The sequence below is a fragment of the Pyrus communis genome, chromosome 2 (genome assembly GCF_041283825.1).
Source record: "Pyrus communis isolate YQ-2024b chromosome 2, ASM4128382v1, whole genome shotgun sequence".
NCBI lineage: Eukaryota > Viridiplantae > Streptophyta > Magnoliopsida > Rosales > Rosaceae > Pyrus > Pyrus communis.
In genome coordinates, this window is record NC_142566.1 from 3,104,226 (window position 1) to 3,125,958 (window position 21,733).

At 36.7% G+C, this 21,733-nt stretch overlaps 2 protein-coding genes and 1 pseudogene across 2 annotated transcripts; 2 read left to right on the plus strand and 1 right to left on the minus strand.

The window, feature by feature from the left end:
* The first annotated feature begins 357 nt into the window (after positions 1–357).
* On the plus strand, positions 358–1,707 carry LOC148698357 (uncharacterized; annotated as a pseudogene).
* Positions 1,708–4,928: 3,221 nt separating this feature from the next.
* On the plus strand, positions 4,929–6,304 carry LOC148698358 (uncharacterized). Its single transcript, XM_088700660.1, has one exon. It carries the CDS (start codon positions 4,932–4,934, stop codon positions 6,276–6,278), a length of 1,347 nt encoding a protein of 448 aa, XP_088556786.1. The 5' UTR covers positions 4,929–4,931; the 3' UTR covers positions 6,279–6,304.
* Positions 6,305–10,795: 4,491 nt separating this feature from the next.
* Positions 10,796–17,913, minus strand: LOC148698359 (uncharacterized). The gene is made up of 2 exons (XM_088700664.1): positions 17,746–17,913; positions 10,796–12,175 (listed from the first exon to the last, which is right to left on the minus strand). Exons 1-2 carry the CDS (start codon positions 17,790–17,792, stop codon positions 10,822–10,824), a joined length of 1,401 nt encoding a protein of 466 aa, XP_088556790.1. The 5' UTR covers positions 17,793–17,913; the 3' UTR covers positions 10,796–10,821.
* Positions 17,914–21,733: the final 3,820 nt, after the last annotated feature.

The window sequence follows — 21,733 nt, forward strand, 5'->3', positions numbered from 1 at the left end:
ATGGAGGTATCCTAAAACAAAAAATTTCTTCCGAAGCTCCTGAACAAATTGTTCGTTTCCATTCAGGAGTTTGGAATTCTGCTCAAGATAATTATAGTACTATTAAAAAAGAGATTTTATCTATTGTATTATGTATTAGCAAATTCCAAGATGATTTATTAAATCAAAAATTTTTAGTTCGTGTTGATTGCAAATCTGCAAAACATGTTTTACAAAAAGATGTTCAAAATATTGCATCAAAACAGATTTTTGCACGCTGGCAAGCCATATTAAGTATTTTTGATTTTGATATTGAATACATTAAAGGCAGCCAGAATTGCATCCCAGATTTTCTAACCAGAGAGTTTTTGCAGGGGAAGAATGGGTACTAATCCTACTCAGCAACGAAGGCTCCCAGCCACCCTTACCCAAACCCCAGCACCAGTAAAACAAGAGTCTATTCCCGACTCTTCATCGGCCCTCGCCATTACAAACAGATTTACTCCCTTAGGTTCAACAGTAGGAAATATCCGACCAAATTACCAAACGGCCTTAGCCACCCCTTATGATCCCTACTCTTCAGTTCGTTCTCCAGCACCTTCACAACCAAAAACACCTAGCTATGCTAAAACATCACCATATGTCCAGAACCCTCATTCTGAAAAGCTTTTTAGCATTCCTCTTCATATTGACAAAAACCAACCTCCAGAACGCATTGCTAAATTACTCCTTCCTCCAAATTTTCACTATCTCCCAACAGAATCATACAAAAGCCTCAAATACTACCAGGCCATTCTCTCTGAGACAGAAAGCATTGCTATTAAGCCCATTTACAGCACCACTCATCAAAGCAAAATATTGTACCATTCTCTCCATATTGGAAAATTCCTTACCGAACTCGAATGGGGAATTCCCCTTTATCACACAAAACCCCTTCATACTCAGCATGTTCTCATCCCAAACAATCATTACAATTACTATGATTATATCCAAGCATGGACCAACATTTTTCTCCACCAGACAGAAGACTTTAGTCATTCATGGTTCATAACCTTTGATAAAAATTTCAGATTGCGGTTTCCTGCATGGTTTCCAGATTGGTGGGCTTCCCATGGCCCAAGCTCTTCTATCATTCCAGATGACCTTCGTCATGTTCTCACAAACAACTTCCAGCCCAGTTTTGACAGAAGTCGTTTCGACAACAGAGTTACTATTTTTTCACTGCTCATGGCCAAGTACAAGATCCCATGGATTCTCAAATGGAACTTTGAAGTGGACACTAGTGGTCTTTACAGAACCCGATGGGTAAAATGGTGGGATAAATTCAACCACCAAAAAATTATTGATCTTGTAAAAGTGGAATTTCCCCAGGCATCTTCTCAGGCACTGCCAATCAAAGCTTCAACTTCGTCCTCACAGGCTTTGCCAGAAAATCAGCACTTTCCTGAATTACCAAAAGCTTAGGAACCAGTTCAGTCCTTATCAGACATTAGTCCATCTTCCTCTCTCAAAGGAATTTCCAAGTCAGCCAAGTCCTCCAGTTCAAAGAAAGAAAAAACTACCCAACTACTGGATATGGCTCAGCTGCTAATGGCGGAAGCAGCATTGCTGCAAAAGAAAAAAGGTTCAGACTCAGATTCAGATAATTCTGATGCCTCGTCTCAGCTTCCCGCCAAATGGGCTGATCAAGCAGATTTTCAAGATGCCCAGGACCCATTTGATATCTGAAGAGCATTATTTGCCCATGTGATTGTGTCAGCCCAGCAGCATCATCAGCAGTAGCTGTTTTCATCTCTTCCGCAAAAGACAAAGAATTATTCTTCAATAGTGAAAAACAAAAAGGTCACTATTCACAATAGTGAAAACAAAAAGGTCACTATTCACAATAGTGAAAAACAAAAAGGTCACTATTCATTTAACTTTTGTAAAAGAATCAAAGCATCTTCACTATTCTTTCACCCAGCTTTAGCAGTCAGCGGGATTCCCGGATCATTTGGCCACGTCTCATTCAACCTCCTCGCTCTATATAACGAGGATTCATCTTCAGAAGAGACATAAGTTTTTAACTTCAAGAACAACTCAGTTCAACAACATCTCTCTGAGATTATTTTTCAAACACTTGTAATACAATATATTCAGGATGCCTGCGAGCTCCATCTATTTGTTTACTTGTTTCATCTGCCATTAGGCAATACCTGTTTGTTATCTGCATTGCAGTAAGTTTTCAATAAAACTTATTTTCCAAATATACTTGCATCATTACGTTTAATTCATTATTTTGATATGCTACTCTGTCTTAATATGTTTTATTTTTGCACTTTAAATTATATGGACGGCTATGCCTCCTGCTGCTATTTTATGTTTTACTTCCGCACTTTACATTCTATGGCCGGCTTTGCCGCCTGTTGTTAGTTCCGCCCCATTTGGTATCAGAGCCAAGTGGTTGGTAATTGCATTAGCATCTATCTAATCTGTTCATTGTTATTCACATACTTGTATCTTATCTGCATTTCTTAATCGTCGGTCCTCAGTTCTTCTTTCTTCCAGCCAAACAGTAAGACGTGGTCCAAACAATAAGTCCCAGGAGAGGCATGAGCGAAGCGCATGAGCGGGGGAAGAGTCTAGACATACGAGGAAGGTGAATCTTTTAAGTCTTGCATATAGTATACTTGTTTTGTGCATTTCATGAGTAGATTATTTAGATCTAGTTCAATGGCCAGCACTAGCTCTAGATCCACCTTAGGAACTATACCTGACATTGTCAATGAAGAACAAAAATTGGATTTTCAAACAGACGAAAGTATTGATTTTTCCGACTGGAACATTCCAAAAGTTTCAACCCAAAATATTTACAAGAAAAAATGGTCTTTGACCTCTTTTAAATCCGAACATCACGTCAAAACAGTTGAGAAGGCTTATGCTCTTAGCAAAGAACATGAGACTTGTCAATTATTTTCTCCAGAACAAATCAAAGCGCATCGCAAAAACGGTCATAACTATCTTCACATTGGTTTAGTTCAAATCGCTGTTAAACCTTTAACACGAAAAGGTCTTAATACGTCTATTCTTTTATGTCTTCGTGACGCCCGATTTACTGATTTTAACGATAGTATTCTTGGAATGATTGAATCAAGTCTTTATAACGGACCTATCCATTTTGATTGTTTTCCAGATCTCACAATAAGTCTTTCAGACCCACATGTTTTGAAAGCTCTTACTCTTAATATCAAAACCTCCGGGTACCAAGTCCTGGAAGGAACACAACCTTTGGCACTTATTTTTAGAGTTTATTACAAAGTCACTGGCACAAACATGAATTTTCAAGCTTTGAACAAAAGTCCTCGCGACCACACTCTTTTAATCCAAACAACCCAAGAAAGCGCAAACATTAGAGTACCAAGAACCATTAGGTGGTCAGACATCAGTCTCCCCTCAGATTGGTGTTTAATTAATGAAAGAGTTGAATAGCAGAACTAGTTTCTGTGTCCTGAGAAGAATCAAAAGTATTTTCTTCTTCGACAGAAACATCATTGTTTTGCAAAACATTAACAACTTTCTCTTTTTTGAGCTCAGTGAGCATATGATCAATTTTTTGTAAAGTAGTCATGGATTTTAAAGCAGTGGAACTTGAAGCAGTATCAGTAAAATTTACTAAAGGTTTTTCTTTTGGAGAAGATTTTGGTTGAGACAATTTGTCGATTTTGGTTTCTATTTTGTCTAACTGTTTTCCAATGGTATGAAGACTTTGGTTTGTAAAATTATTTTGTTCAATGACAGGTTTAAAACCAGAATCTTCTTTTGGAATTTTAAAAGGGGTTGCGGGGATGTTGGTATTACCGGTGGAAATCAAAATAGTTTCTTTGGGAGGATGACTGGAAGAAATTAAAGTTTTGTCTTCCTTAACCCAATTTTCTTTGGTAACAACCGTAACTTTATTTTTTGTTTCAAAATGTTTTTCAATAAAATCAAAGAAAGATATTTCAAATTGGTATTGTTCTACAAAAGCTTTCCATTCGGCATATATGGCTAGCTTTTCTTCATCACAATACTTTTTTCTAAAAATATTTCTTCTGGGAATATTTTCCTCAGAAGCGATGTCAGCTTTAAGCTTCCTCCATCGGATTTTTTGTGGTTTATTTAAAACAAGTAATTGGTGATTCACCGATGTTGTTTCAAAATCAGAAGGAGTTGGAGAAGTGGGTTCTTCATGGTTTGGAGGATGATAAACAGGATGTGCAACTTGTGAAGAAGTGTCGACAGACTTTAATTTGAGTAAATCATTGACTAGATCTTGTTGTGCAGCTTCCTGCTCTTTTAACTTTTTGTTTACTAAAGATTTGATCAAATTATTGATAAAACCCAGCTTCAAAGATTCCTTGGATCTCTCAATTATGTTTCAGAATTTTATCCTCATTTGCGTCAACAATGTAAGCCCTTGTTTGATCGTCTCAAAGAAAATCCTCCATCATGGTCACAAAATCATACTTCCATTGTCAAACAGATCAAAAATCATGTCAAGACTTTGCCTTGCCTTGGCATTCCAACTCCCGGCTCTCTCAAAATAGTCGAAACCGACGCATCTGAAATCGGTTATGGAGGTATCCTAAAACAAAAAATTTCTTCCGAAGCTCCTGAACAAATTGTTCGTTTCCATTCAGGAGTTTGGAATTCTGCTCAAGATAATTATAGTACTATTAAAAAAGAGATTTTATCTATTGTATTATGTATTAGCAAATTCCAAGATGATTTATTAAATCAAAAATTTTTAGTTCGTGTTGATTGCAAATCTGCAAAACATGTTTTACAAAAAGATGTTCAAAATATTGCATCAAAACAGATTTTTGCACGCTGGCAAGCCATATTAAGTATTTTTGATTTTGATATTGAATACATTAAAGGCAGCCAGAATTGCATCCCAGATTTTCTAACCAGAGAGTTTTTGCAGGGGAAGAATGGGTACTAATCCTACTCAGCAACGAAGGCTCCCAGCCACCCTTACCCAAACCCCAGCACCAGTAAAACAAGAGTCTATTCCCGACTCTTCATCGGCCCTCGCCATTACAAACAGATTTACTCCCTTAGGTTCAACAGTAGGAAATATCCGACCAAATTACCAAACGGCCTTAGCCACCCCTTATGATCCCTACTCTTCAGTTCGTTCTCCAGCACCTTCACAACCAAAAACACCTAGCTATGCTAAAACATCACCATATGTCCAGAACCCTCATTCTGAAAAGCTTTTTAGCATTCCTCTTCATATTGACAAAAACCAACCTCCAGAACGCATTGCTAAATTACTCCTTCCTCCAAATTTTCACTATCTCCCAACAGAATCATACAAAAGCCTCAAATACTACCAGGCCATTCTCTCTGAGACAGAAAGCATTGCTATTAAGCCCATTTACAGCACCACTCATCAAAGCAAAATATTGTACCATTCTCTCCATATTGGAAAATTCCTTACCGAACTCGAATGGGGAATTCCCCTTTATCACACAAAACCCCTTCATACTCAGCATGTTCTCATCCCAAACAATCATTACAATTACTATGATTATATCCAAGCATGGACCAACATTTTTCTCCACCAGACAGAAGACTTTAGTCATTCATGGTTCATAACCTTTGATAAAAATTTCAGATTGCGGTTTCCTGCATGGTTTCCAGATTGGTGGGCTTCCCATGGCCCAAGCTCTTCTATCATTCCAGATGACCTTCGTCATGTTCTCACAAACAACTTCCAGCCCAGTTTTGACAGAAGTCGTTTCGACAACAGAGTTACTATTTTTTCACTGCTCATGGCCAAGTACAAGATCCCATGGATTCTCAAATGGAACTTTGAAGTGGACACTAGTGGTCTTTACAGAACCCGATGGGTAAAATGGTGGGATAAATTCAACCACCAAAAAATTATTGATCTTGTAAAAGTGGAATTTCCCCAGGCATCTTCTCAGGCACTGCCAATCAAAGCTTCAACTTCGTCCTCACAGGCTTTGCCAGAAAATCAGCACTTTCCTGAATTACCAAAAGCTCAGGAACCAGTTCAGTCCTTATCAGACATTAGTCCATCTTCCTCTCTCAAAGGAATTTCCAAGTCAGCCAAGTCCTCCAGTTCAAAGAAAGAAAAAACTACCCAACTACTGGATATGGCTCAGCTGCTAATGGCGGAAGCAGCATTGCTGCAAAAGAAAAAAGGTTCAGACTCAGATTCAGATAATTCTGATGCCTCGTCTCAGCTTCCCGCCAAATGGGCTGATCAAGCAGATTTTCAAGATGCCCAGGACCCATTTGATATCTGAAGAGCATTATTTGCCCATGTGATTGTGTCAGCCCAGCAGCATCATCAGCAGTAGCTGTTTTCATCTCTTCCGCAAAAGACAAAGAATTATTCTTCAATAGTGAAAAACAAAAAGGTCACTATTCACAATAGTGAAAACAAAAAGGTCACTATTCACAATAGTGAAAAACAAAAAGGTCACTATTCATTTAACTTTTGTAAAAGAATCAAAGCATCTTCACTATTCTTTCACCCAGCTTTAGCAGTCAGCGGGATTCCCGGATCATTTGGCCACGTCTCATTCAACCTCCTCGCTCTATATAACGAGGATTCATCTTCAGAAGAGACATAAGTTTTTAACTTCAAGAACAACTCAGTTCAACAACATCTCTCTGAGATTATTTTTCAAACACTTGTAATACAATATATTCAGGATGCCTGCGAGCTCCATCTATTTGTTTACTTGTTTCATCTGCCATTAGGCAATACCTGTTTGTTATCTGCATTGCAGTAAGTTTTCAATAAAACTTATTTTCCAAATATACTTGCATCATTACGTTTAATTCATTATTTTGATATGCTACTCTGTCTTAATATGTTTTATTTCTGCACTTTAAATTATATGGACGGCTATGCCTCCTGCTGCTATTTTATGTTTTACTTCCGCACTTTACATTCTATGGCCGGCTTTGCCGCCTGTTGTTAGTTCCGCCCCATTTGGTATCAGAGCCAAGTGGTTGGTAATTGCATTAGCATCTATCTAATCTGTTCATTGTTATTCACATACTTGTATCTTATCTGCATTTCTTAATCGTCGGTCCTCAGTTCTTCTTTCTTCCAGCCAAACAGTAAGACGTGGTCCAAACAATAAGTCCCAGGAGAGGCATGAGCGAAGCGCATGAGCGGGGGAAGAGTCTAGACATACGAGGAAGGTGAATCTTTTAAGTCTTGCATATAGTATACTTGTTTTGTGCATTTCATGAGTAGATTATTTAGATCTAGTTCAATGGCCAGCACTAGCTCTAGATCCACCTTAGGAACTATACCTGACATTGTCAATGAAGAACAAAAATTGGATTTTCAAACAGACGAAAGTATTGATTTTTCCGACTGGAACATTCCAAAAGTTTCAACCCAAAATATTTACAAGAAAAAATGGTCTTTGACCTCTTTTAAATCCGAACATCACGTCAAAACAGTTGAGAAGGCTTATGCTCTTAGCAAAGAACATGAGACTTGTCAATTATTTTCTCCAGAACAAATCAAAGCGCATCGCAAAAACGGTCATAACTATCTTCACATTGGTTTAGTTCAAATCGCTGTTAAACCTTTAACACGAAAAGGTCTTAATACGTCTATTCTTTTATGTCTTCGTGACGCCCGATTTACTGATTTTAACGATAGTATTCTTGGAATGATTGAATCAAGTCTTTATAACGGACCTATCCATTTTGATTGTTTTCCAGATCTCACAATAAGTCTTTCAGACCCACATGTTTTGAAAGCTCTTACTCTTAATATCAAAACCTCCGGGTACCAAGTCCTGGAAGGAACACAACCTTTGGCACTTATTTTTAGAGTTTATTACAAAGTCACTGGCACAAACATGAATTTTCAAGCTTTGAACAAAAGTCCTCGCGACCACACTCTTTTAATCCAAACAACCCAAGAAAGCGCAAACATTAGAGTACCAAGAACCATTAGGTGGTCAGACATCAGTCTCCCCTCAGATTGGTGTTTAATTAATGAAAGAGTTGAATAGCATAACTAGTTTCTGTGTCCTGAGAAGAATCAAAAGTATTTTCTTCTTCGACAGAAACATCATTGTTTTGCAAAACATTAACAACTTTCTCTTTTTTGAGCTCAGTGAGCATATGATCAATTTTTTGTAAAGTAGTCATGGATTTTAAAGCAGTGGAACTTGAAGCAGTATCAGTAAAATTTACTAAAGGTTTTTCTTTTGGAGAAGATTTTGGTTGAGACAATTTGTCGATTTTGGTTTCTATTTTGTCTAACTGTTTTCCAATGGTATGAAGACTTTGGTTTGTAAAATTATTTTGTTCAATGACAGGTTTAAAACCAGAATCTTCTTTTGGAATTTTAAAAGGGGTTGCGGGGATGTTGGTATTACCGGTGGAAATCAAAATAGTTTCTTTGGGAGGATGACTGGAAGAAATTAAAGTTTTGTCTTCCTTAACCCAATTTTCTTTGGTAACAACCGTAACTTTATTTTTTGTTTCAAAATGTTTTTCAATAAAATCAAAGAAAGATATTTCAAATTGGTATTGTTCTACAAAAGCTTTCCATTCGGCATATATGGCTAGCTTTTCTTCATCACAATACTTTTTTCTAAAAATATTTCTTCTGGGAATATTTTCCTCAGAAGCGATGTCAGCTTTAAGCTTCCTCCATCGGATTTTTTGTGGTTTATTTAAAACAAGTAATTGGTGATTCACCGATGTTGTTTCAAAATCAGAAGGAGTTGGAGAAGTGGGTTCTTCATGGTTTGGAGGATGATAAACAGGATGTGCAACTTGTGAAGAAGTGTCGACAGACTTTAATTTGAGTAAATCATTGACTAGATCTTGTTGTGCAGCTTCCTGCTCTTTTAACTTTTTGTTTACTAAAGATTTGATCAAATCTTGATCTCGACCCAGTCTATCGGTTGACGTGGATCCAGAAAAAGACTGTCTGCTAGGAGTAAAAGATTTGTGTGACAAAACTGATTCACAAGATTTTCTTGCTGGACGATCAAAATTGATTTTAACTGTGCCATCAAAATATTGTTCAATGTTGTCAAGATTAACGAGGCTGTTTTGGACGGAAACCGGCTTACTTTCATTAATTAAACACCAATCTGAGGGGAGACTGATGTCTGACCACCTAATGGTTCTTGGTACTCTAATGTTTGCGCTTTCTTGGGTTGTTTGGATTAAAAGAGTGTGGTCGCGAGGACTTTTGTTCAAAGCTTGAAAATTCATGTTTGTGCCAGTGACTTTGTAATAAACTCTAAAAATAAGTGCCAAAGGTTGTGTTCCTTCCAGGACTTGGTACCCGGAGGTTTTGATATTAAGAGTAAGAGCTTTCAAAACATGTGGGTCTGAAAGACTTATTGTGAGATCTGGAAAACAATCAAAATGGATAGGTCCGTTATAAAGACTTGATTCAATCATTCCAAGAATACTATCGTTAAAATCAGTAAATCGGGCGTCACGAAGACATAAAAGAATAGACGTATTAAGACCTTTTCGTGTTAAAGGTTTAACAGCGATTTGAACTAAACCAATGTGAAGATAGTTATGACCGTTTTTGCGATGCGCTTTGATTTGTTCTGGAGAAAATAATTGACAAGTCTCATGTTCTTTGCTAAGAGCATAAGCCTTCTCAACTGTTTTGACGTGATGTTCGGATTTAAAAGAGGTCAAAGACCATTTTTTCTTGTAAATATTTTGGGTTGAAACTTTTGGAATGTTCCAGTCGGAAAAATCAATACTTTCGTCTGTTTGAAAATCCAATTTTTGTTCTTCATTGACAATGTCAGGTATAGTTCCTAAGGTGGATCTAGAGCTAGTGCTGGCCATTGAACTAGATCTAAATAATCTACTCATGAAATGCACAAAACAAGTATACTATATGCAAGACTTAAAAGATTCACCTTCCTCGTATGTCTAGACTCTTCCCCCGCTCATGCGCTCCGCTCATGCCTCTCCTGGGACTTATTGTTTGGACCACGTCTTACTGTTTGGCTGGAAGAAAGAAGAACTGAGGACCGACGATTAAGAAATGCAGATAAGATACAAGTATGTGAATAACAATGAACAGATTAGATAGATGCTAATGCAATTACCAACCACTTGGCTCTGATACCAAATGGGGCGGAACTAACAACAGGCGGCAAAGCCGGCCATAGAATGTAAAGTGCGGAAGTAAAACATAAAATAGCAGCAGGAGGCATAGCCGTCCATATAATTTAAAGTGCAGAAATAAAACATATTAAGACAGAGTAGCATATCAAAATAATGAATTAAACGTAATGATGCAAGTATATTTGGAAAATAAGTTTTATTGAAAACTTACTGCAATGCAGATAACAAACAGGTATTGCCTAATGGCAGATGAAACAAGTAAACAAATAGATGGAGCTCGCAGGCATCCTGAATATATTGTATTACAAGTGTTTGAAAAATAATCTCAGAGAGATGTTGTTGAACTGAGTTGTTCTTGAAGTTAAAAACTTATGTCTCTTCTGAAGATGAATCCTCGTTATATAGAGCGAGGAGGTTGAATGAGACGTGGCCAAATGATCCGGGAATCCCGCTGACTGCTAAAGCTGGGTGAAAGAATAGTGAAGATGCTTTGATTCTTTTACAAAAGTTAAATGAATAGTGACCTTTTTGTTTTTCACTATTGTGAATAGTGACCTTTTTGTTTTCACTATTGTGAATAGTGACCTTTTTGTTTTTCACTATTGAAGAATAATTCTTTGTCTTTTGCGGAAGAGATGAAAACAGCTACTGCTGATGATGCTGCTGGGCTGACACAATCACATGGGCAAATAATGCTCTTCAGATATCAAATGGGTCCTGGGCATCTTGAAAATCTGCTTGATCAGCCCATTTGGCGGGAAGCTGAGACGAGGCATCAGAATTATCTGAATCTGAGTCTGAACCTTTTTTCTTTTGCAGCAATGCTGCTTCCGCCATTAGCAGCTGAGCCATATCCAGTAGTTGGGTAGTTTTTTCTTTCTTTGAACTGGAGGACTTGGCTGACTTGGAAATTCCTTTGAGAGAGGAAGATGGACTAATGTCTGATAAGGACTGAACTGGTTCCTGAGCTTTTGGTAATTCAGGAAAGTGCTGATTTTCTGGCAAAGCCTGTGAGGACGAAGTTGAAGCTTTGATTGGCAGTGCCTGAGAAGATGCCTGGGGAAATTCCACTTTTACAAGATCAATAATTTTTTGGTGGTTGAATTTATCCCACCATTTTACCCATCGGGTTCTGTAAAGACCACTAGTGTCCACTTCAAAGTTCCATTTGAGAATCCATGGGATCTTGTACTTGGCCATGAGCAGTGAAAAAATAGTAACTCTGTTGTCGAAACGACTTCTGTCAAAACTGGGCTGGAAGTTGTTTGTGAGAACATGACGAAGGTCATCTGGAATGATAGAAGAGCTTGGGCCATGGGAAGCCCACCAATCTGGAAACCATGCAGGAAACCGCAATCTGAAATTTTTATCAAAGGTTATGAACCATGAATGACTAAAGTCTTCTGTCTGGTGGAGAAAAATGTTGGTCCATGCTTGGATATAATCATAGTAATTGTAATGATTGTTTGGGATGAGAACATGCTGAGTATGAAGGGGTTTTGTGTGATAAAGGGGAATTCCCCATTCGAGTTCGGTAAGGAATTTTCCAATATGGAGAGAATGGTACAATATTTTGCTTTGATGAGTGGTGCTGTAAATGGGCTTAATAGCAATGCTTTCTGTCTCAGAGAGAATGGCCTGGTAGTATTTGAGGCTTTTGTATGATTCTGTTGGGAGATAGTGAAAATTTGGAGGAAGGAGTAATTTAGCAATGCGTTCTGGAGGTTGGTTTTTGTCAATATGAAGAGGAATGCTAAAAAGCTTTTCAGAATGAGGGTTCTGGACATATGGTGATGTTTTAGCATAGCTAGGTGTTTTTGGTTGTGAAGGTGCTGGAGAACGAACTGAAGAGTAGGGATCATAAGGGGTGGCTAAGGCCGTTTGGTAATTTGGTCGGATATTTCCTACTGTTGAACCTAAGGGAGTAAATCTGTTTGTAATGGCGAGGGCCGATGAAGAGTCGGGAATAGACTCTTGTTTTACTGGTGCTGGGGTTTGGGTAAGGGTGGCTGGGAGCCTTCGTTGCTGAGTAGGATTAGTACCCATTCTTCCCCTGCAAAAACTCTCTGGTTAGAAAATCTGGGATGCAATTCTGGCTGCCTTTAATGTATTCAATATCAAAATCAAAAATACTTAATATGGCTTGCCAGCGTGCAAAAATCTGTTTTGATGCAATATTTTGAACATCTTTTTGTAAAACATGTTTTGCAGATTTGCAATCAACACGAACTAAAAATTTTTGATTTAATAAATCATCTTGGAATTTGCTAATACATAATACAATAGATAAAATCTCTTTTTTAATAGTACTATAATTATCTTGAGCAGAATTCCAAACTCCTGAATGGAAACGAACAATTTGTTCAGGAGCTTCGGAAGAAATTTTTTGTTTTAGGATACCTCCATAACCGATTTCAGATGCGTCGGTTTCGACTATTTTGAGAGAGCCGGGAGTTGGAATGCCAAGGCAAGGCAAAGTCTTGACATGATTTTTGATCTGTTTGACAATGGAAGTATGATTTTGTGACCATGATGGAGGATTTTCTTTGAGACGATCAAACAAGGGCTTACATTGTTGACGCAAATGAGGATAAAATTCTGAAACATAATTGAGAGATCCAAGGAATCTTTGAAGCTGGGTTTTATCAATAATTTGATCTGGAAATTTATCAGCAAACTGGATGACTCGATCTATTGGTTGAATGGTAGACCTGTAAATATGGTAACCTAAAAATCTAACTTTGGTTTGAAATAACTTAATCTTAGATGCCGAAACAACTAACCCATTGGACCTAATGATCCTAACAAATGCATGCAAATGCTTCCAATGCTCTTCTATTGATTTTGAGAAAATTAATACATCATCAATATAAACAATTGAAAAATGGCTGTATTGATTAAAAATTTCATTCATGATATTTTGAAATTCACTTGGTGCATTTTTCAAGCCGAAAGGCATTACATTCCACTCGTAATGTCCGAAAGGAGTTACAAAAGCAGTTTTGTATTTATCAGATTCATGAATTTGAATTTGCCAAAAGCCTGATTTCATATCAAATTTAGAAAAAACAGTTGCCTGAGAAAGTCTCTTTATCAAGTCTCTTTTGTTAGGAATTGGATATCGGATCCATTCTAAAACATCATTCAATGGTTTGTAGTTAATAACCAGTCGTGGAGCACCGCGTTCTAATTCTGCGTTTTTCTGGACATAAAAAGCAGGGCATGACCATGGAGATTTGCTTTTACGGATAATTCCTTTTTCTAAAAGTTGATTAATTTCAGTTTTACAAAACTCTAAAACTTCTTGATTCATTTGAATTGGTCGTGCTTTTGTGGGGATTTTTGACTCAATAAAATCTTTAACATAAGGTAGTTTAACAATATGTTGTTTTCTGTGCCAAAAAGCATTTGGAAGATCGGAACAAATTTCTTTAGTAAGCTTATCGGAAAACTGGCGAATAGAATCTAATAAAGATTTGTTTGTTAATTGTTCTTCAATTCTTTTGTGAAGAATTTCTTCCTGTAAAAAAGCAATTTGTTGGGATTTTGCAGTAATCTGGTTGAGAGTTTTCGAAACATTATCTTTTTGAAGTTGTTTTAACTTTTTAAGATCTGTTTCCATGCAAAATTCAAAAGTAATTTTTTGGCCAAAAACCTTGGTAGAAATACAGTTATGATGAACTTTGAAAGGATAAATTAATGCAATGAAAGGGAGTCCCAAAATAACTGGATCAGAAATATTTTTGATTAAAACAAATGGAGTTTTAAAACAAATATTTTGTTGACAAACATGGGCTTTGGGAATTTCATATTTTAATTTCATCGGGGATTGATTTGCAGCGCTAAGTGTTTCCGTGGACTTGTGAAAATATTTAGTAGGTATTAACCCTTCTTGAATGCAATTTAAATCTGCACCTGAATCAATTAAAGCGATGGTTTCTAAATGAAAATCTTCGATTACTATCGTAACTTTAGAATACCATTTTCGAATTCTTATTTTGTCTAAAAGACTTAAAACAAGTTCTTTTGAAGAAGAAGATGTAGCCGAGTGAGCGTCGGAATCGGAATTTGAGGAAGAACCATTTTGTTCTTGGACGAGTTCTTGCGTACGTACTCTACTGAGTTGTGAACGAATTTCGGTATTTTCGGATTTTAAAAACTTAATTTCCGATTTGATTTGATTAACTTCTTTTTGCAAATCTTTGAGGGTGATCTCCTTTTTGTTTTTATTAAAACGTTCCAAAGTGGTACTGAGAGAAATCTTTTGAGAAGAAATTTGACTAGTGCCAGGTTCATGAGAAGAAATCAAATTTTTGAGTTTTTTCAAATAAAAAGATTTTAAATCAGGGTCATCAACTTTACTAATTAATTCCATTAAAAACTCTTCTTGTTCTTCTTGCTTATTAAGCACTGAAATTTTGTTACAACAAGTGTCCGTGCATCCAAACTTAATGTTTGGCGAGGAGACGTCGCTAGAACTGCTAGAGTCGGAGACGGAAAAATCGGGATTTTTATCAGATTGACTAGAGTCGGTATTTCTAATTTCTAAAGCCTGAATAAGTTGAACTTTCTCTTCTTCAGAGATTTTCAGTTGGTTAATAACCTTTTTAACCTTGCATTCATTTGCATAATGACCAAATTTGTCACACTTGTAACATTTTCCCTTTTTATTTTGAAAATCCTTTTTAGACTTTCGAAAAGGTTTTTTGTTTGAAGATGGTTTTTCATAAAATTTATTTGTCTGAAAAGGTTTGTTGGAAGATCTTTTGTTTTTATAAAATCTGGATTGATGTTTAGAAAACTTGCTGGTTTGTTGAGCTTTTTTCTTTTTACTCGAAGGAGCGATTGGAGGTAAACCATATTGTTCACAAAATGTTCCAAGTTCGTATTTAGCAATAGATTTATCTTTATGAACTTGTTTTGAAATCTTCATGTCGATACACATTTTCAATCCTTCCTTTTGAATAACATTAACTATGTTACCATAAGTAAGGATATGATAAGGTATGACACCTTCTTCATTTACTAAAACATTTCGGATTTTGTGAGCAAAAAGATTTGGTAAACCATTGATAAATTTTTCTTTCCAAAAGGGTTGATTGCTATCTTCCCGAAGCATAACTCTGGATATGAAAACATCTTTATACCATCTGAAATCACTTAAGGTTGGACACCTTAAATTACTCAGTTGGTCGTGAATACGCGTAGTAACGTTGCTGGGTGTTCCTATAAAGTGTTCTATAATCGTATAAAGTAAAGTATTTACTCCGTCGGGTATTCCCTGTCCTATCGTTTCGTCAAAAATGGGAAATCCTTCCTCATCTTTTTTGACCGCAAAACGTATTTCATCTCTGGACTGAGAAGTTAAGTGCTTCTCCCACCAAGAATGAAGCATCCCGGTGAAACCAGTGACGAGAAGATCAACTATTTGTGTTTGTGTAAAATTGTGATTTGAAATGTAGCTATTAGCAACCATGGACATGTGTTGAAGTTTGTTCAAAAGTTCTTGTTCGGACAAGCCATCTATGTTCCACTCATAAAGTTTGTCGGCAGAAACTGAAAATTGATTTTGAATATTTCGTTCTTCAAATTGAAGGTCAGGAGGAGTTGGCCTGGGATACCAGTTTTTTGTGAGAGAAGTGGGGTTGACCGGATGAGTACGAATACGTTTTAAATCAAAAGTTGGTTGAAGATCAATGTTTTGAAAAATATTTTCAATATTTTGGATAGCAGAACTAGTTTCTGTGTCCTGAGAAGAATCAAAAGTATTTTCTTCTTCGACAGAAACATCATTGTTTTGCAAAACATTAACAACTTTCTCTTTTTTGAGCTCAGTGAGCATATGATCAATTTTTTGTAAAGTAGTCATGGATTTTAAAGCAGTGGAACTTGAAGCAGTATCAGTAAAATTTACTAAAGGTTTTTCTTTTGGAGAAGATTTTGGTTGAGACAATTTGTCGATTTTGGTTTCTATTTTGTCTAACTGTTTTCCAATGGTATGAAGACTTTGGTTTGTAAAATTATTTTGTTCAATGACAGGTTTAAAATCAGAATCTTCTTTTGGAATTTTAAAAGGGGTTGCGGGGATGTTGGTATTACCGGTGGAAATCAAAATAGTTTCTTTGGGAGGATGACTGGAAGAAATTAAAGTTTTGTCTTCCTTAACCCAATTTTCTTTGGTAACAACCGTAACTTTATTTTTTGTTTCAAAATGTTTTTCAATAAAATCAAAGAAAGATATTTCAAATTGGTATTGTTCTACAAAAGCTTTCCATTCGGCATATATGGCTAGCTTTTCTTCATCACAATACTTTTTTCTAAAAATATTTCTTCTGGGAATATTTTCCTCAGAAGCGATGTCAGCTTTAAGCTTCCTCCATCGGATTTTTTGTGGTTTATTTAAAACAAGTAATTGGTGATTCACCGATGTTGTTTCAAAATCAGAAGGAGTTGGAGAAGTGGGTTCTTCATGGTTTGGAGGATGATAAACAGGATGTGCAACTTGTGAAGAAGTGTCGACAGACTTTAATTTGAGTAAATCATTGACTAGATCTTGTTGTGCAGCTTCCTGCTCTTTTAACTTTTTGTTTACTAAAGATTTGATCAAATCTTGATCTCGACCCAGTCTATCGGTTGACGTGGATCCAGAAAAAGACTGTCTGCTAGGAGTAAAAGATTTGTGTGACAAAACTGATTCACAAGATTTTCTTGCTGGACGATCAAAATTGATTTTAACTGTGCCATCAAAATATTGTTCAATGTTGTCAAGATTAACGAGGCTGTTTTGGACGGAAACCGGCTTACTTTCATTAATTAAACACCAATCTGAGGGGAGACTGATGTCTGACCACCTAATGGTTCTTGGTACTCTAATGTTTGCGCTTTCTTGGGTTGTTTGGATTAAAAGAGTGTGGTCGCGAGGACTTTTGTTCAAAGCTTGAAAATTCATGTTTGTGCCAGTGACTTTGTAATAAACTCTAAAAATAAGTGCCAAAGGTTGTGTTCCTTCCAGGACTTGGTACCCGGAGGTTTTGATATTAAGAGTAAGAGCTTTCAAAACATGTGGGTCTGAAAGACTTATTGTGAGATCTGGAAAACAATCAAAATGGATAGGTCCGTTATAAAGACTTGATTCAATCATTCCAAGAATACTATCGTTAAAATCAGTAAATCGGGCGTCACGAAGACATAAAAGAATAGACGTATTAAGACCTTTTCGTGTTAAAGGTTTAACAGCGATTTGAACTAAACCAATGTGAAGATAGTTATGACCGTTTTTGCGATGCGCTTTGATTTGTTCTGGAGAAAATAATTGACAAGTCTCATGTTCTTTGCTAAGAGCATAAGCCTTCTCAACTGTTTTGACGTGATGTTCGGATTTAAAAGAGGTCAAAGACCATTTTTTCTTGTAAATATTTTGGGTTGAAACTTTTGGAATGTTCCAGTCGGAAAAATCAATACTTTCGTCTGTTTGAAAATCCAATTTTTGTTCTTCATTGACAATGTCAGGTATAGTTCCTAAGGTGGATCTAGAGCTAGTGCTGGCCATTGAACTAGATCTAAATAATCTACTCATGAAATGCACAAAACAAGTATACTATATGCAAGACTTAAAAGATTCACCTTCCTCGTATGTCTAGACTCTTCCCCCGCTCATGCGCTCCGCTCATGCCTCTCCTGGGACTTATTGTTTGGACCACGTCTTACTGTTTGGCTGGAAGAAAGAAGAACTGAGGACCGACGATTAAGAAATGCAGATAAGATACAAGTATGTGAATAACAATGAACAGATTAGATAGATGCTAATGCAATTACCAACCACTTGGCTCTGATACCAAATGGGGCGGAACTAACAACAGGCGGCAAAGCCGGCCATAGAATGTAAAGTGCGGAAGTAAAACATAAAATAGCAGCAGGAGGCATAGCCGTCCATATAATTTAAAGTGCAGAAATAAAACATATTAAGACAGAGTAGCATATCAAAATAATGAATTAAACGTAATGATGCAAGTATATTTGGAAAATAAGTTTTATTGAAAACTTACTGCAATGCAGATAACAAACAGGTATTGCCTAATGGCAGATGAAACAAGTAAACAAATAGATGGAGCTCGCAGGCATCCTGAATATATTGTATTACAAGTGTTTGAAAAATAATCTCAGAGAGATGTTGTTGAACTGAGTTGTTCTTGAAGTTAAAAACTTATGTCTCTTCTGAAGATGAATCCTCGTTATATAGAGCGAGGAGGTTGAATGAGACGTGGCCAAATGATCCGGGAATCCCGCTGACTGCTAAAGCTGGGTGAAAGAATAGTGAAGATGCTTTGATTCTTTTACAAAAGTTAAATGAATAGTGACCTTTTTGTTTTTCACTATTGTGAATAGTGACCTTTTTGTTTTCACTATTGTGAATAGTGACCTTTTTGTTTTTCACTATTGAAGAATAATTCTTTGTCTTTTGCGGAAGAGATGAAAACAGCTACTGCTGATGATGCTGCTGGGCTGACACAATCACATGGGCAAATAATGCTCTTCAGATATCAAATGGGTCCTGGGCATCTTGAAAATCTGCTTGATCAGCCCATTTGGCGGGAAGCTGAGACGAGGCATCAGAATTATCTGAATCTGAGTCTGAACCTTTTTTCTTTTGCAGCAATGCTGCTTCCGCCATTAGCAGCTGAGCCATATCCAGTAGTTGGGTAGTTTTTTCTTTCTTTGAACTGGAGGACTTGGCTGACTTGGAAATTCCTTTGAGAGAGGAAGATGGACTAATGTCTGATAAGGACTGAACTGGTTCCTGAGCTTTTGGTAATTCAGGAAAGTGCTGATTTTCTGGCAAAGCCTGTGAGGACGAAGTTGAAGCTTTGATTGGCAGTGCCTGAGAAGATGCCTGGGGAAATTCCACTTTTACAAGATCAATAATTTTTTTGGTGGTTGAATTTATCCCACCATTTTACCCATCGGGTTCTGTAAAGACCACTAGTGTCCACTTCAAAGTTCCATTTGAGAATCCATGGGATCTTGTACTTGGCCATGAGCAGTGAAAAAATAGTAACTCTGTTGTCGAAACGACTTCTGTCAAAACTGGGCTGGAAGTTGTTTGTGAGAACATGACGAAGGTCATCTGGAATGATAGAAGAGCTTGGGCCATGGGAAGCCCACCAATCTGGAAACCATGCAGGAAACCGCAATCTGAAATTTTTATCAAAGGTTATGAACCATGAATGACTAAAGTCTTCTGTCTGGTGGAGAAAAATGTTGGTCCATGCTTGGATATAATCATAGTAATTGTAATGATTGTTTGGGATGAGAACATGCTGAGTATGAAGGGGTTTTGTGTGATAAAGGGGAATTCCCCATTCGAGTTCGGTAAGGAATTTTCCAATATGGAGAGAATGGTACAATATTTTGCTTTGATGAGTGGTGCTGTAAATGGGCTTAATAGCAATGCTTTCTGTCTCAGAGAGAATGGCCTGGTAGTATTTGAGGCTTTTGTATGATTCTGTTGGGAGATAGTGAAAATTTGGAGGAAGGAGTAATTTAGCAATGCGTTCTGGAGGTTGGTTTTTGTCAATATGAAGAGGAATGCTAAAAAGCTTTTCAGAATGAGGGTTCTGGACATATGGTGATGTTTTAGCATAGCTAGGTGTTTTTGGTTGTGAAGGTGCTGGAGAACGAACTGAAGAGTAGGGATCATAAGGGGTGGCTAAGGCCGTTTGGTAATTTGGTCGGATATTTCCTACTGTTGAACCTAAGGGAGTAAATCTGTTTGTAATGGCGAGGGCCGATGAAGAGTCGGGAATAGACTCTTGTTTTACTGGTGCTGGGGTTTGGGTAAGGGTGGCTGGGAGCCTTCGTTGCTGAGTAGGATTAGTACCCATTCTTCCCCTGCAAAAACTCTCTGGTTAGAAAATCTGGGATGCAATTCTGGCTGCCTTTAATGTATTCAATATCAAAATCAAAAATACTTAATATGGCTTGCCAGCGTGCAAAAATCTGTTTTGATGCAATATTTTGAACATCTTTTTGTAAAACATGTTTTGCAGATTTGCAATCAACACGAACTAAAAATTTTTGATTTAATAAATCATCTTGGAATTTGCTAATACATAATACAATAGATAAAATCTCTTTTTTAATAGTACTATAATTATCTTGAGCAGAATTCCAAACTCCTGAATGGAAACGAACAATTTGTTCAGGAGCTTCGGAAGAAATTTTTTGTTTTAGGATACCTCCATAACCGATTTCAGATGCGTCGGTTTCGACTATTTTGAGAGAGCCGGGAGTTGGAATGCCAAGGCAAGGCAAAGTCTTGACATGATTTTTGATCTGTTTGACAATGGAAGTATGATTTTGTGACCATGATGGAGGATTTTCTTTGAGACGATCAAACAAGGGCTTACATTGTTGACGCAAATGAGGATAAAATTCTGAAACATAATTGAGAGATCCAAGGAATCTTTGAAGCTGGGTTTTATCAATAATTTGATCTGGAAATTTATCAGCAAACTGGATGACTCGATCTATTGGTTGAATGGTAGACCTGTAAATATGGTAACCTAAAAATCTAACTTTGGTTTGAAATAACTTAATCTTAGATGCCGAAACAACTAACCCATTGGACCTAATGATCCTAACAAATGCATGCAAATGCTTCCAATGCTCTTCTATTGATTTTGAGAAAATTAATACATCATCAATATAAACAATTGAAAAATGGCTGTATTGATTAAAAATTTCATTCATGATATTTTGAAATTCACTTGGTGCATTTTTCAAGCCGAAAGGCATTACATTCCACTCGTAATGTCCGAAAGGAGTTACAAAAGCAGTTTTGTATTTATCAGATTCATGAATTTGAATTTGCCAAAAGCCTGATTTCATATCAAATTTAGAAAAAACAGTTGCCTGAGAAAGTCTCTTTATCAAGTCTCTTTTGTTAGGAATTGGATATCGGATCCATTCTAAAACATCATTCAATGGTTTGTAGTTAATAACCAGTCGTGGAGCACCGCGTTCTAATTCTGCGTTTTTCTGGACATAAAAAGCAGGGCATGACCATGGAGATTTGCTTTTACGGATAATTCCTTTTTCTAAAAGTTGATTAATTTCAGTTTTACAAAACTCTAAAACTTCTTGATTCATTTGAATTGGTCGTGCTTTTGTGGGGATTTTTGACTCAATAAAATCTTTAACATAAGGTAGTTTAACAATATGTTGTTTTCTGTGCCAAAAAGCATTTGGAAGATCGGAACAAATTTCTTTAGTAAGCTTATCGGAAAACTGGCGAATAGAATCTAATAAAGATTTGTTTGTTAATTGTTCTTCAATTCTTTTGTGAAGAATTTCTTCCTGTAAAAAAGCAATTTGTTGGGATTTTGCAGTAATCTGGTTGAGAGTTTTCGAAACATTATCTTTTTGAAGTTGTTTTAACTTTTTAAGATCTGTTTCCATGCAAAATTCAAAAGTAATTTTTTGGCCAAAAACCTTGGTAGAAATACAGTTATGATGAACTTTGAAAGGATAAATTAATGCAATGAAAGGGAGTCCCAAAATAACTGGATCAGAAATATTTTTGATTAAAACAAATGGAGTTTTAAAACAAATA